Source organism: Sesamum indicum, linkage group LG4 (assembly GCF_026168435.1).
Source record: "Sesamum indicum cultivar Baizhima isolate 11 linkage group LG4, ASM2616843v1, whole genome shotgun sequence".
Taxonomy (NCBI): Eukaryota; Viridiplantae; Streptophyta; class Magnoliopsida; order Lamiales; family Pedaliaceae; genus Sesamum; species Sesamum indicum.
In genome coordinates, this window is record NC_142660.1 from 2479799 (window position 1) to 2492212 (window position 12414).

General features: G+C 34.6%; 2 protein-coding genes and 1 long non-coding RNA gene across 4 annotated transcripts; 2 read left to right on the forward strand and 1 right to left on the reverse strand.

The window, feature by feature from the left end:
* Positions 1-5089: 5089 nt before the first annotated feature.
* Positions 5090-6110, forward strand: LOC105159973 (E3 ubiquitin-protein ligase MPSR1). Its single transcript, XM_011077210.3, has one exon. It carries the CDS (start codon positions 5257-5259, stop codon positions 5953-5955), a length of 699 nt encoding a protein of 232 aa, XP_011075512.1. The 5' UTR covers positions 5090-5256; the 3' UTR covers positions 5956-6110.
* A 1316-nt stretch (positions 6111-7426) lies between these two features.
* On the forward strand, positions 7427-10635 carry LOC110011875 (uncharacterized). The gene is made up of 3 exons (XR_002286959.2): positions 7427-7920; positions 8708-8868; positions 9372-10635. It is a non-coding gene; the product is annotated as an uncharacterized LOC110011875 (long non-coding RNA).
* On the reverse strand, positions 8075-9768 carry LOC105159974 (myb family transcription factor PHL8). 2 transcript variants are annotated; one of them, XM_088879651.1, is made up of 6 exons: positions 9633-9768; positions 9474-9550; positions 9323-9380; positions 9176-9245; positions 9023-9089; positions 8075-8917 (listed from the first exon to the last, which is right to left on the reverse strand). In XM_088879651.1, the coding sequence occupies exons 1-6, from the start codon at positions 9763-9765 to the stop codon at positions 8252-8254; spliced, it is 1071 nt and encodes a 356-aa protein (XP_088735777.1). In that variant the 5' UTR covers positions 9766-9768; the 3' UTR covers positions 8075-8251. The 2 variants fall into 2 exon arrangements, with proteins under 2 accessions (XP_088735777.1, XP_011075513.1); XM_011077211.3 differs by having other exon boundaries at positions 9023-9092.
* Positions 10636-12414: the final 1779 nt, after the last annotated feature.

Sequence of the window (12414 nt, forward strand, 5' to 3'; positions counted from 1 at the left end):
TATCTCTCTGTCTATTATATATAATATTTTGTCATTCGAACTATACTTATTTTTATATTTCGTCTTAATTTTTTTTGTGTGTTAACTTACCATCTTAACTTTGCAAAATTTGTACTTTACCATATATAATCATTTTTTTTATTAATTTTTCTATCGAAAAACATCACATATTGTGCATATATGAAAAACATCCCATCACATAACCCTTAAATGTTATATATGTAATACATGTGATGTTTTTTGATAAAAGACTTGGTTAAAAAATAATTATAAATGACAAAGTGCAAAATTTTATAAAGTTGAGATAGTATATTGGCATAAAAACAAGTTTAGATGCCAAAGTGTAAAAACGGTCATAGTTCTAATAGCAAAATGTAATTCACTCAGTAATTTTATTTTTATATTTTTATATATAATATGGTAAATTATATTTTGTCATTCGAACTATACTTATTTTTATCTTTTGTCTTAATTTTTTTTTGTGTTAACTTACAGTAAATTTTTTTTAATTATTTTCTATTATATTTATATCTTACAGTAATAATTTGTTATATATGTTGTACTTCTTCAGTCATTAGTTTTCTGATAAAGTTTGTATAGTTCATCTTTGTATTCCTTTTAGAAATAATTCTTGAGAAGTAATGATAGTATACTATAATTTTCATGATTGAAAATATGTTGTACAATAATATTACATAATAAAATGATTTAATTTTGAATTATTGATATGCATGTTATATGGATATTACGTACTATAAAATTATTATTTTATTAAAATAATTTGTATTACATTTGATAATTAAGAATTCAATAACATTTAATAATGAATTGAAATTTAATTTTATTGAACACATATCTCATCATATATTGTATTTTGATGATTGTAAATTTTGTAATTTTTATTGATATCATTGTAATGTGATTGGAGAAAAAATTGGTTGTACGTTTTAAATTTGTCAACTAACTTCACTAATTTAAAATTTTTATAAGATACAATTTTAGCCATAATGAAATTAAGAGTAAATTACAATGACCTCTCATGAGATTTGACATAATTACGGATACCCCTTTCGATTTTTAAAATACCCCCTTAAGGCTTGTAATCGTCTAACAAATAACTCATTTCCATCCATTTTTATACGGATGAAATGACCAAAATGACCTTATGAAAATTATTATTATTATTTATTTAATTTTTAAAATGTTTTTGACTTTGTTTTTTGAGCTAAAATGGCTTATAAGCCTTAAAGTAAGTATTGTAATTATTAGATAGATTCAATTCACAGCTAACTTAACAAAAGGAATATATACATCATTCCATTAGAATCATCCCAAACATATATATTTCAAAACCATCACTAAAACTTTTCATAAATTGTCCAAAGTACATCAGTTGTTTAAAACTTTTCATTGGAATCTTTGTCATCATTCTTATTCTTGCTCCTTGTCTCCCTTTGTGGGGAGATTCCTAACCCTCTCCAAAAACTTGGCCGTAGATATGTTGCTCCAAGATGTGAGGATGGTTGTGGTTGTGAAGATGAAACTGTAGCATGCTTCCTTTGTCTTGGACAAAGGTCGGGAGGATGAAACTTGTACTGGTGGCTGGGACAATGTGGCATTAGTCATTTTTGTGTTAGTTGTCGCTAAAGGCACCACAACTTTCCTTTTTTCCTACCAATTAAAGCTTCTATATTTGACCTTTCAACTTCATCCACTTTCTTGTTAGCTATGATAAAGGAACATAAAGGTCTGAACCCCTTCCACTGTTCCGAACCTAAAATAGCAAGAAAATACCGTCAACATTAAAGTTGAAGAAACTAGTGCATTGTAAAACATAAAATGCATTGAAGTATCTGAATGCTTGGGCATGTTCTTCTGTTATGCCCTAATTCATTTCAAGCCTTACACCTCAGTGTGCTTAATCTTTTAACTGCATTGGGTGCCTCACCAGGTTCTTTTCTTAGCTATCTGGTGCGCTACATCTTGGAGACCCTTCTGAAGGCATTCCGGTAGTGCCAGCCATTGCCGGTGGACCTCTTGGGGAGCCATTGGAGGGAGCCTTTGTCTCTTAGTCAGTAGGTGGCCTGGATACAAGGATGTCTCCTTTCGGTAGGCCTCTTTCTACTCCTTCTTTAAGGATGCCTTGCTCCATAGCCGGGGCTGAGCGGGTAGAAACCAACACTGCCATCTGCTCCCAAATTATTGTTGCGGCCACTTGTTGAATTGCACCCAACAACGCTGGGGAAAACTCTCCTGAGGTGGTGTTCGAGGAAGGCTTCGTCTTGGTAGATCAACCATAAAGTCCACCACTCTGGGAGGTGGTATTAGTGCAGGCAAGGTTGGGGCAAATCCTCCACCAACCGAGGTTAATCGAGTTCCTGCAACAACCTGCAAAGGCTAATTATTGCTGGGTGTCTCCACGATTTTTTGCTTGTTAGCGGGGTTGCGGGGGTTTCCATGGTAACTCAAGCTCCCATGAACGACGTTAATTGATGCGTGCAATTTTATCACGAGTCCAACGATCTTGAATGTTAATGATGGACTTGGGCTGCTTAAGCAAAAGAACTTGAAAAATAGGACCTATAAAACAACACGTTAGCACTCCAACGCTCAAGTTAGTTCCGAATTTAGGAATAAATAATTGTAAGAATAAAGCGTACTGAGAAATTGAGATAAAAATAAGAATTTCATGAGCAAATATGATTAGAGCGCAAGTTGAGAGTTGCAACCAAATTAGCGAAGCAATTTCCAAATTAGTGTCCCCGTTGGGGGATGCTGTCTGTATTTATAGAGGGGGCGTTCCCGTAGGGACTCTACTGTTTACCTGCATTTTTGAGAAAAAAGGCTAGATACCTGTGGATAAGGCATGATTCCATCTTATCCTTGGCTTGATAAATAGATTTTTGCGTGGAGGATGACTCCTTCTTCATGAGGACTCCTATTCTGCAGGGAGTCCTTCTAGGTCAAGGAGTCTTACGCCTCCCTTCTCCTGGGCTGGACTTGAAGGGTAGCCCTGTAGTCAGGCAAGCTTTTTATCGGACTTCCCTCTTGGGCCAAATTTGGTAATCCTCCAATGGGCCGCCTTCATAATGGGCCGATAGGCTCGGCTTGGGCTTCGCGACCTCTTTTGGGCCAAGTACTTTTAGCTATACATATTAGAGAGTAAGCATCAATTTTCTTTCAATCAGTTAATTTTGACTAACATAGGGACTTAATTGTTAGATGGAAGCAATCTTCAAAAGTATTAGATGTAATTTTTCAAACCATAGGAAATTTACATGAAATTACACCAAACCTCAGGGGAGGAGAGTGTAATTATCGCTTTTATTTTTTTAGCTATTCTTTTTATTATTTTTTTTATATGAGGAAGTTGGATTTGTATATGATTTTTTTTCTAAAAAATAAGGGTTAGTTACACTTAAATCTCATTTGAAAATAGGAAATATACTTTTTTATAAATAAAATTTTAAAATTACATTTACACTAAAAAAATTCATCATTCACACCTAGCCCCTTCTACTTGGCTAGGACGAAAATGACGACGTTAGAAAAAATATATATATAAAATTTTAATTTTATCCCTTATTTAATATGTAATATTTTTATATTTATAAGGGGATAAGTGTAATATATATAAAGGCGAAACAATATAGCTGTAATAAAATATTGCCCCAAATTATAACCATTGGACTAAAAATATCATAGATATGAATGGAGAAACTAGTCATCTTTTAGTATATTTTTTCTTACTCCTTATATATGATATGAGGTACATCATTATTGCATCTATCTTTTGAAAAAATTTTGTTCAAGTAATTCATCTAGTGTTTTAAGAAATATACGCAATAATAGTGTTCACCTCACCTCATATATAGGAAGTAAAAAAAATATAAAAATATGACTAGTTTTTCTATTTATAAACGACTACTATTTAACGAATGACTATAATTCGAGAATATTATTTTATTACAGTTGCATCCTTTTTGACTTTATATATATAAAAAAAAAAGTTAAGTTTTTAATTCAATTGGTATGCATAATATATTATTATTATTTCATATTGTTTTTTATCAGAAGTATAAATACAATTTTGCCATCACCCAATTCAACCTATGAAACAAGACATTTGATGTCAACGATGTCTTATTCAATTGGTAAGATTGAAATATTACACCAATAATAAGAGAGTTATTGGTATATTGGAATGAAATTGGGGGAATAGAATAAATTTATAAATGAAATAAAAGCATAAATAGAATAATTTTGGTATATCTTTGTTATGTTTGGTATACTAAAATGAATAAAAAAAGAAATTGAATCAAAACTTTCTAAATTACTCATTTATATATTTTGTAAATAGTAAAACTTAAAATTAAAACAAAAAAAAGCAACTGAGCAATGTCTCATTACATAAGAAATATTATTTTAAAATGTTAAATTAATTATAAATTTATAATATATATAGTTGAATATTTTCATATATTTAATTTTTTTTTATAAATACTTATTATTTACATACTTCAGCATATATATAAATATGCTATTAATATAATATTTTATACTTATAACAATATTTGATAAAATGCATATAAAGATGTTAATAACTTTATATTATATTTAAAAAATTAAATCTTTTTTATATTATATATTACATATTTTGGTAATACATAATAAAATATTTAATATTGATATTCATTTTATTTAATATATTTAAAATAATAAATAATTTTGGAACTACAATTTTTGCAACTATAATTTTATTAAAAATTATTTTAGCAACATAAAAAAAAATTATTCCCGATCAATTAGAAATAGCTAAAATGATGAGTAAGTGGGAGAATGGCTAGTCCCATAGTTATTTGAATTATTAATATATTGAATCAAATATATTATATATATATATTAAATAATTTAATAAATTCAATAATATAGAAAACAAGACTTTCGATGTTTAATATTGATTGTACATAGCAAGAAAAAGGAAGCCCACAAGAGCTATAATGAAACCCCACGTACTCAATCCGTCACCCCAAGAAAATATCTCCCCAGCTCTACCTTCCGAGCTCTGCAATTCTTGAGATAAACGCGGACAGTTCTGACATTTACTTCCAGATCTTTCTACAAACTTCCTGTTGGCGCCCACCTTTCTGCTTAAAAATCCCAACTCTCAGCCCCTCTCCTCCAGCAAAAATTTCTCCTTCCAAACTCATTTGAATCATCTCCTCTTTGGTTGTTTAGCTCAATTCACCAACAGAAATGGCGTCGGAAACAGCTGCCTCTGACCCATATTCCTTCATTCAAAGGCTCATGAGTTCGAGAGACAGAGACATATCTCTCTTCTTCCCCTTCATCATAGGCCTAAACGCCGCGACCCCACCTCAAGAAACTGAAGATCATGGCGTCCCACGTGAGTCGCCTGATCGGATCATCCTCGTGAACCCTTTTACGCAAGGCATGGTGGTAATAGAAAGAAGCGGCAGCAATAGCAGTAACGGCTCATCGTTAGGCTTTGAAGCTTTGTTCGGAGATGTGTTTTCGGGGAAAAGTGGTCAGCCGCCTGCGTCAAAAGCGTCCATCGATGCTATGGCGAGTGTGGAGATTGTGGGTAGTGAAAATGATGATGATCCGTGTGTTATTTGCTTGGAGGAGTGGGAGGCTGGTGAAAAGGCTAAAGAAATGCCTTGCAAGCATAGGTTTCACGGGGAGTGCATAGAGAAATGGCTGAGGATTCATGGGTCTTGTCCTGTTTGTAGATATGAAATGCCTGTGGATGAAGAAGATGATGATGCGAAGAAGAGAAGAAGTGGAGAGGGTGATGGAGAAAGGAGGAGAGAGATTTGGGTGAGCTTTACATTTGCTAGTGGTAGGAGAAGTGGGGAAAGCAATCAAAGTATTTCTAGTGAAAGCAGTGAGACTAGTGATTCTTTAACAAGTCATCAAGAAACAGAGGGCTAGGAACATATTTGTTAGATTTTTTTTTTTATTCTTTTTTCTTGTCTTTTTAATCTTTTTCTGTATCTTCTTGTGATGGGAATGACTTGTTTATAGAGCCAAGTTTCTTGTTGAATATCTTTTCTCTAAATGAATAAATTGTGTTTTCAGAAGCAAAACTTCTCTGTTTGACTGTCATTTCTTTGGTATGATCTGCCATATTGATTGGCAGGTGAACTGTTATCTTGAATTCTCAACTCTAGTTGAGGTTAAATTCCTTTCATTCACATCAGAGGATGCTAAAGTCCGCATGATTTCCTTTGGCAATGCAGTTTATGTCGAAATAATAATGATTTCTGATAAAGATTAATTTCGGCTATCTTATGTTCACTGATTCATGCTCACTTAAATTTCTGCTTTAAATTTGAGAATTATCACTGACGTTCATATTCTTGACCAGAGGAAGTAATTCTGTCGGAGAAAGCTACAATTCAACACTAATGGTAGATAAATTATTGAGATCACTTTGTGCATCCCTGTTTTTCTGTAGGAGTCCAGTGATTTTCCACGCTTTTGTAGATCACTTTTTTGAGCTATAAAAGTTTGAGGTCTGCAGCTGGCATATAGAACTTAGTGGAGATGTCAATGATTGGAAAATATTGATTCATCAAAGCATGAGGGGAAGCAATTTTGGCTGGATTCTTATTCTTGATTTGGTACTTGATACATTTGCTGTAATGCATCAAATAAAGTCATCAACATGAGGTTGAGGTGATCCAGCTGAATTTGGTTGCACGGGGCAACGCTTAACGGCTTTGAACTATAGAGATGAGATGGTGAGGAGGAGCAGTTTTGTTATGACGATGTTACCATGGTCCTGTGTTTTTACAGCTTTTGAGTGATTGTTAACTGGTGAAGAACGAAGAATGCAAGTGTTTGACATCTGGATCTATAAGCAGCAGGAGAACATTATTTGATGGAACAGTTCATGTGAAGTGCAGGCAGCATTAAGAAAGCATATGGGACAGTGCATGTGAAGCAAGTGAAGGCTTCTTCACGAAAAGGGATTTTGTAGGTTGAGCAGATATGTCATCTCTGCTGTATATTTGAGCAGCTTCTCGTCGGTTAGTGGCAGACACTTCCAGCCCACTTGGCATGTGAACTGACTTCAAAGAAGGAAAATAAATAAAACATCTGGTGCTTGAAAATCCAGGACATGCTGCATGGACCTTTTAGCTGGACCATTTCAGCTAATCTGTTTTCTCAAAATAAAAGAAACAGTCATCTATCTAATTATGCAAAAGCTGGCCTAGATTGTGGTGCTGGAGCAAACTAGTTCAGGTTCAAGCTATATCATGAAGAGCTCCCACAATGTAGCAAGAACTAGTGGTTTCGCTTCTGCATTGAACAATGTAATTCGTCCAGCAGAGGTTATAAGTTTATCTAGAATGCTGGAGAGTAGAGAATCAGAGACGATATACTGGCCCGAGTAAGGACTCTGCTTTATTTATTCTGTTTGAACATACAGTTGTCTAGTGTTTAATCTTTCAAGGTAAGTGTACGACCGTAGATAGACTCGATCTAACTAATAAAAAGATCAGGTGAAGAAAGTAAGTTTGTTTTGAAGTTCTGTGTATTTCTTCCTAAATTGCGAATCTGGTCTATTTCACATGTTAGGTAGGGTATCGAATAGATGCTAGCATCTACAGTGAAGTAATAATTCTTTTGCAACTTTTACTCACAACTTAGCTTATGACTGAAGCTTTCAGCCTATGAGTGTAATTCCACTTCCGTCTCCAATTTATAGTAGTAATTGTGGTATGAATGAAAGACTGTTATGCTGCAGAAAGTGAATTCTAGCCAGATATTAGTACGGATCTAATGTCAATGATACCCCAACTGAAATAATTGAGCTATACTCTCTGAGATTATTAACATTAATCTGAAGAGCTACAAGCTTTCTTGGAACCTTCTGCAGCTGAAGCATTGGTAAGAACTTTTGTATCTCCAGCTTGAAGCATAGGTTGGGAGCAACTGGTACTGAGCATCTTGAGTAAGGGATAGATTTGGATACTAATCTGGATGATCTTAGCACTATTCTGCTTGCACCACATGGTTTTATTGATATTACTATGCACAGATCAATGAAGAATATACGCTATATATATGTTGTATACCTTTAATTTGGATATACCCCAGAAGTTCATTATGGTCCATACACAAAACAATATACACATAATTTCTGTAAGCATTCTATTAGCTAGTAAAAACCAATTAGTTTTTATATTATACGACTCGTGATGAACTATTAGTACTGTTTCTAGACACTAAAAGTCCCATTGAAGAGTTCGAGTCCATTCAAGTTCAAATCTATCACTTTTGGACCTGAATCAAAGTCATTCAGGGATTTGCAATTCAAATCAATGTTGGCCAATGATCTGAACGGTTGCACTTCCTCGTCACTATTTTGTTCTGTGGACTTTTCACTAATGGATTGCTCTCTGTGCATAACCTCATCGATGGCACTTTTGATCTTCTTTCTGTTGCTAGTTTGATTCTCTGCTCCACTATTTTCAGCTGGATGCATTTCCATAAGCGAGAGCACAACAGAGTTTCTCTTCCCTTTATTGGCTTTGTCGTCTCCATGCTTATAATTCTCCTCACTTTCATGCTTTATTTGAGTTTCTTCCTTCCTGTCTGAGCTCTCAGACGATGTTAGAGAACTCTCGAGTGAATATCCATTACGTCCTAATAGTTTGTTCCTTGCATCTTTTAGCACCGAGCCATCACTCTCTGTCAATACGGAGAACGGGGAACTTGGACACCCAGAGTCGACCATCGACACTAACTGAGAAAGTTGAGCTTTTGCATTTTCCACTTCAATGGAGCAAGGACTGTATCCAGAAAGAGTCTCCTGTGCTTTCTTCAAGACTGACTGTAAGTACTTTCCTTGAGCTTCGATTCTTAGCTGCAAATGTCTTTGCACCTGAAAAGAATTGTAGGTATAGAAGTTCCCGATGGATCATTTTGTGCTTTCTGTATAGACTCTCAATGCGTAAAGTAACTAAATAAGTTTGTAAATTTCTGTTACCTCAATCTGTTCATGAAGTTTCCTTTGCACCTCCATTTGCATTTGTAAAGCATGAGCTACCTGCAAACTTCTGAAAAAAAGCACAAACTTAAGTCAAATTCGTTCCTTGTACTTAATCTCATGTTGTTCAAAACCATATCGAAATATCATTACTCGTTAATCTGCTCGTGTGCTCCATCACAAATCTTATTACTCAGCTGACTTCTCTGATTTTCTCCATTATCTGAATTGGAAAAAGATGCATGTGAACGCCTCGTATTTTCATGTGTTTCATGATAATCATAGTTCTCTGATTCTTACCTTGCTGTTTATTATTGTGGTATGTCTGCGATTGTTGACTTCTTCCCAGTCTATATTTCTGCAGCAGAAGACATCGTCATATTCAAGAACCTTTATACAGAAACTGAACTCAAAATCTAATGAAGTCAATGTGTAAGAACAAGAGAATTGCCTGTAAATGGCTCTTGAGGTGGTACAAAGTGAGTCCTTGAATGCCCATCACCCTCATCAAAGATTTTGGCGTAGCCTCTACATTGAACAACACAATTTCCTATATTAGTATATATAGAATCTAGTATGCAGTAAAATGGACTAGACCAGATATGCTCACTCTCTGCACCCCCAAGCTGGTTGACAGCATCCACGAAACGCTGATGCAGTTCCGGAGTCCATTTCAATCTGGGCTTTGCATCACTAGACAATACCAAGCTCATTTCTTTAGTTTGGACATTCTGAAGAGCCATTTCTGTTTGTGTAAGAAGAATAGGATGTAAGAGGGTTGGATCATAGGAAAGGACGTCGGTTGCTTGAGAACACTGTCTGAAGAATGCGGTAGGCTTATAATTCTCTTTATAATTGGGAGTTGTTAGCCTGTCCTATGTTCCCACCCCATATCTGGAAACATAAGTGGGGTTTATGCCGAGGGGGAATATATGCCATGAGCTGTGGCCCTTCCTTTTTTTCTTCCATTTCCCATTTCATATCGAACTTTCTTTATTTCTTGTTTCTAAGTATTTTCTCTCTTCTTTGACTTGAAAGGGGTGGAGAGAATCTCTCCCGTGCTGCAAAAACAGAGAAAGCAACACACCTCAATTTGTGTCTCAAAAGGAGAGAAAAGAGGGGGAAAAAAGTGTATAGTTTGTTTTTATCCTTGTGTTTTTTCACCTCCCACTGTGTGTGTGTGTGTTTGATTCCCATATGAGTTAGGCAGTCCCCACCATGATGCATAATGGGTGCAACTTTCATGAAAACCCCTTCAGAAGCTTTGATGGAAAGAAAAGAAAAAATGAATGATGATGATGATGATGCTTTAATTAATGGGCTGTGTTTTCTTTTCTAATAAAGATTGAAAGGGATAACCAAAAATGAGTGTATTTCTTGTGAATTTTGGTTCTTGCATTATTCTTAATTTCCTGGAATTTCCTTTCTTAGTAGGAGGTGTGAAGTGAATTTGGGCGGTTGCTTTTTGTTATTTTTTTTGTGTTGGGATGAAGGAATCAAAGAATCTACCATTAGATTTTAGGACAAGCAAGTGTATGTTTTGGTGTTATCAAATAACCAAGTGTTGGTGTATGATTGACATTATTATAGTATTATTGATGTGCATTCAGTGAGTTATGTATGTCAGTTATTTCTCCTATGTTTCTTTCATCTTCAAAGTGTCAGAACCGCATGTTTCCATAGATTGTCCTGTCAGAAAATTTACTGGATTAAGGGATAATAATATGGACACAAGAAAAGCCAATTTTTTGAGCCCTCAAGTTTTACCCATTTGCAGTCAACTTTTGTGCATAAAAATTATTGTATTTGCATAGTCAGACTTGTAGAGAGGAGGCCCATCTTTTCCTCTTTGCTTAAACTCCAAGAATTGCATAGATTCTTGTAATTATATAAATTTAGAACAGATTTGCAATAACTTCTGCTTTTATAATGAAAATAAATTGTAAAAAAATTAAGTGTTAAGTGGTAGAGAAAATTAGAGGCGTTTGAAAACAACAATGAAAAGTGCTTGTTTTATCAATAAACTGTTACAAAAGTCGATAAGAAGTTATTTATAATTCTTCGTATAGTTCTTTTAATTTCGAGAAGCTCAAAAGTTCGGAATGGAGATTAAAAATATTCTTTTCAACTTATTTTTCGTGATATATTGATAAACTCTTATTTTAAGGAGGTGAGAGCTTAGCATCAGAATTGAGTTGAAGCCATTAGCTTAGTCCTTTTTCTCTTTGACTAAACATAGACGATGATGTCTGTTGGAATTAATTAATTAAGTGTTGGCATGCAGAATCTCTTTTCTCTCAATAAACAAACACAAGGAAATGACAAAAAGATCCATATATTATTACAAAAGCAGCCCATGAAAAAGGGAGGAGGGGCTGAAAAATTAAATTAAAATATTGCACTTACACTATGAAATCATCCAAAATGATTCTCTATTTCAAGTTCCACAGCATCTTCTATTTCGCATAACATATATACGCCGATGTAAATAAAATACATGATGTCGTTTTTGTACGCTTGATGTGTACATATTAATTGGAATGGAAAATTCAATCTGTGAAATCGTGAATAGAATTGGAAACTCACTTAAGTTTTGTTTTCGAGGGGGAAAATAAAGAGAAAAAAAGAGAGAGGGAGAGAGATGACAATGGCAAACAAAAAATCTCGAAAAGTGATTAAGATGAGATGAGTTTTTTTACATTTCTTGGATAGCGGGCAAAGCGTTGGATCCCTGGAATCAAAATCCAATCATTAATATCTCCAAAGCACTCCCATTCGCATTCACTTGCTCTAGCAGTGTAAAAGCTATGTAATAAGCAAATAAGCTGAGCTTCTAGCTTATTCTAAGCTAGTAGCTATACATATAAGTTGCTAACTTGATGCTGAAACTGGTTTTACACATTGTCTGTGATGTGATCATTGATGTGTATATATGTTTGTGTTACTTATGTTGGCGAACATGTCGGGCATGTCCGAATGCTGACACGCTCGTGCGTGTAGTACACGTGCTGCCTTTTCTGTTACGTATTCGGATCGATGATGGATAAGATAATTTATGGTTGCGGAATATAAATTATTAGGAGGTATGTGGCCCAGAAAGTCTGAAATGAGGGAGAAAAAAAAAAAAGAGGAAAGGAAGAGTAAATGAAGTAGCTTTGGCTTTGGCTTTAAGCAGCTGCTGTACTTGAAGCTCCTTTTGTTGCTTTAATATATTCCATGGCAAGAAAAGGAGATTCTAGGATGATGCAAAAACTACGAGGGGCTTGGAATTTTAAGGTCAGGTTGTAAGAAGGTCCAGTTGTATTAAAAGTCATCTAAAACATCAATTATTATTCTGATAGGGGGACCCCATGAAGAGGGTTGGAGAGAGATCTCACAATTCCAAAAGCATG

What these genes read in the sequence shown, in the direction of transcription:
- LOC105159973 (XM_011077210.3), top strand. Translation starts at nt 5,257, where the DNA reads ATGGCGTCGGAAACAGCTGCCTCTGACCCATATTCCTTCATTCAAAGG.
- LOC105159974 (XM_011077211.3), bottom strand. Translation starts at nt 9,765, where the DNA reads ATGGCTCTTCAGAATGTCCAAACTAAAGAAATGAGCTTGGTATTGTCT. An exon ending in ACCTCAAGAGCCATTTACAG is followed by an intron (nt 9,381 to 9,473) that starts GCAATTCTCTTG and finishes CTTCTGCTGCAG; the next exon opens with AAATATAGACTGGGAAGAAG. An exon ending in AACTTCATGAACAGATTGAG is followed by an intron (nt 8,918 to 9,022) that starts GTAACAGAAATT and finishes AATTCTTTTCAG; the next exon opens with GTGCAAAGACATTTGCAGCT.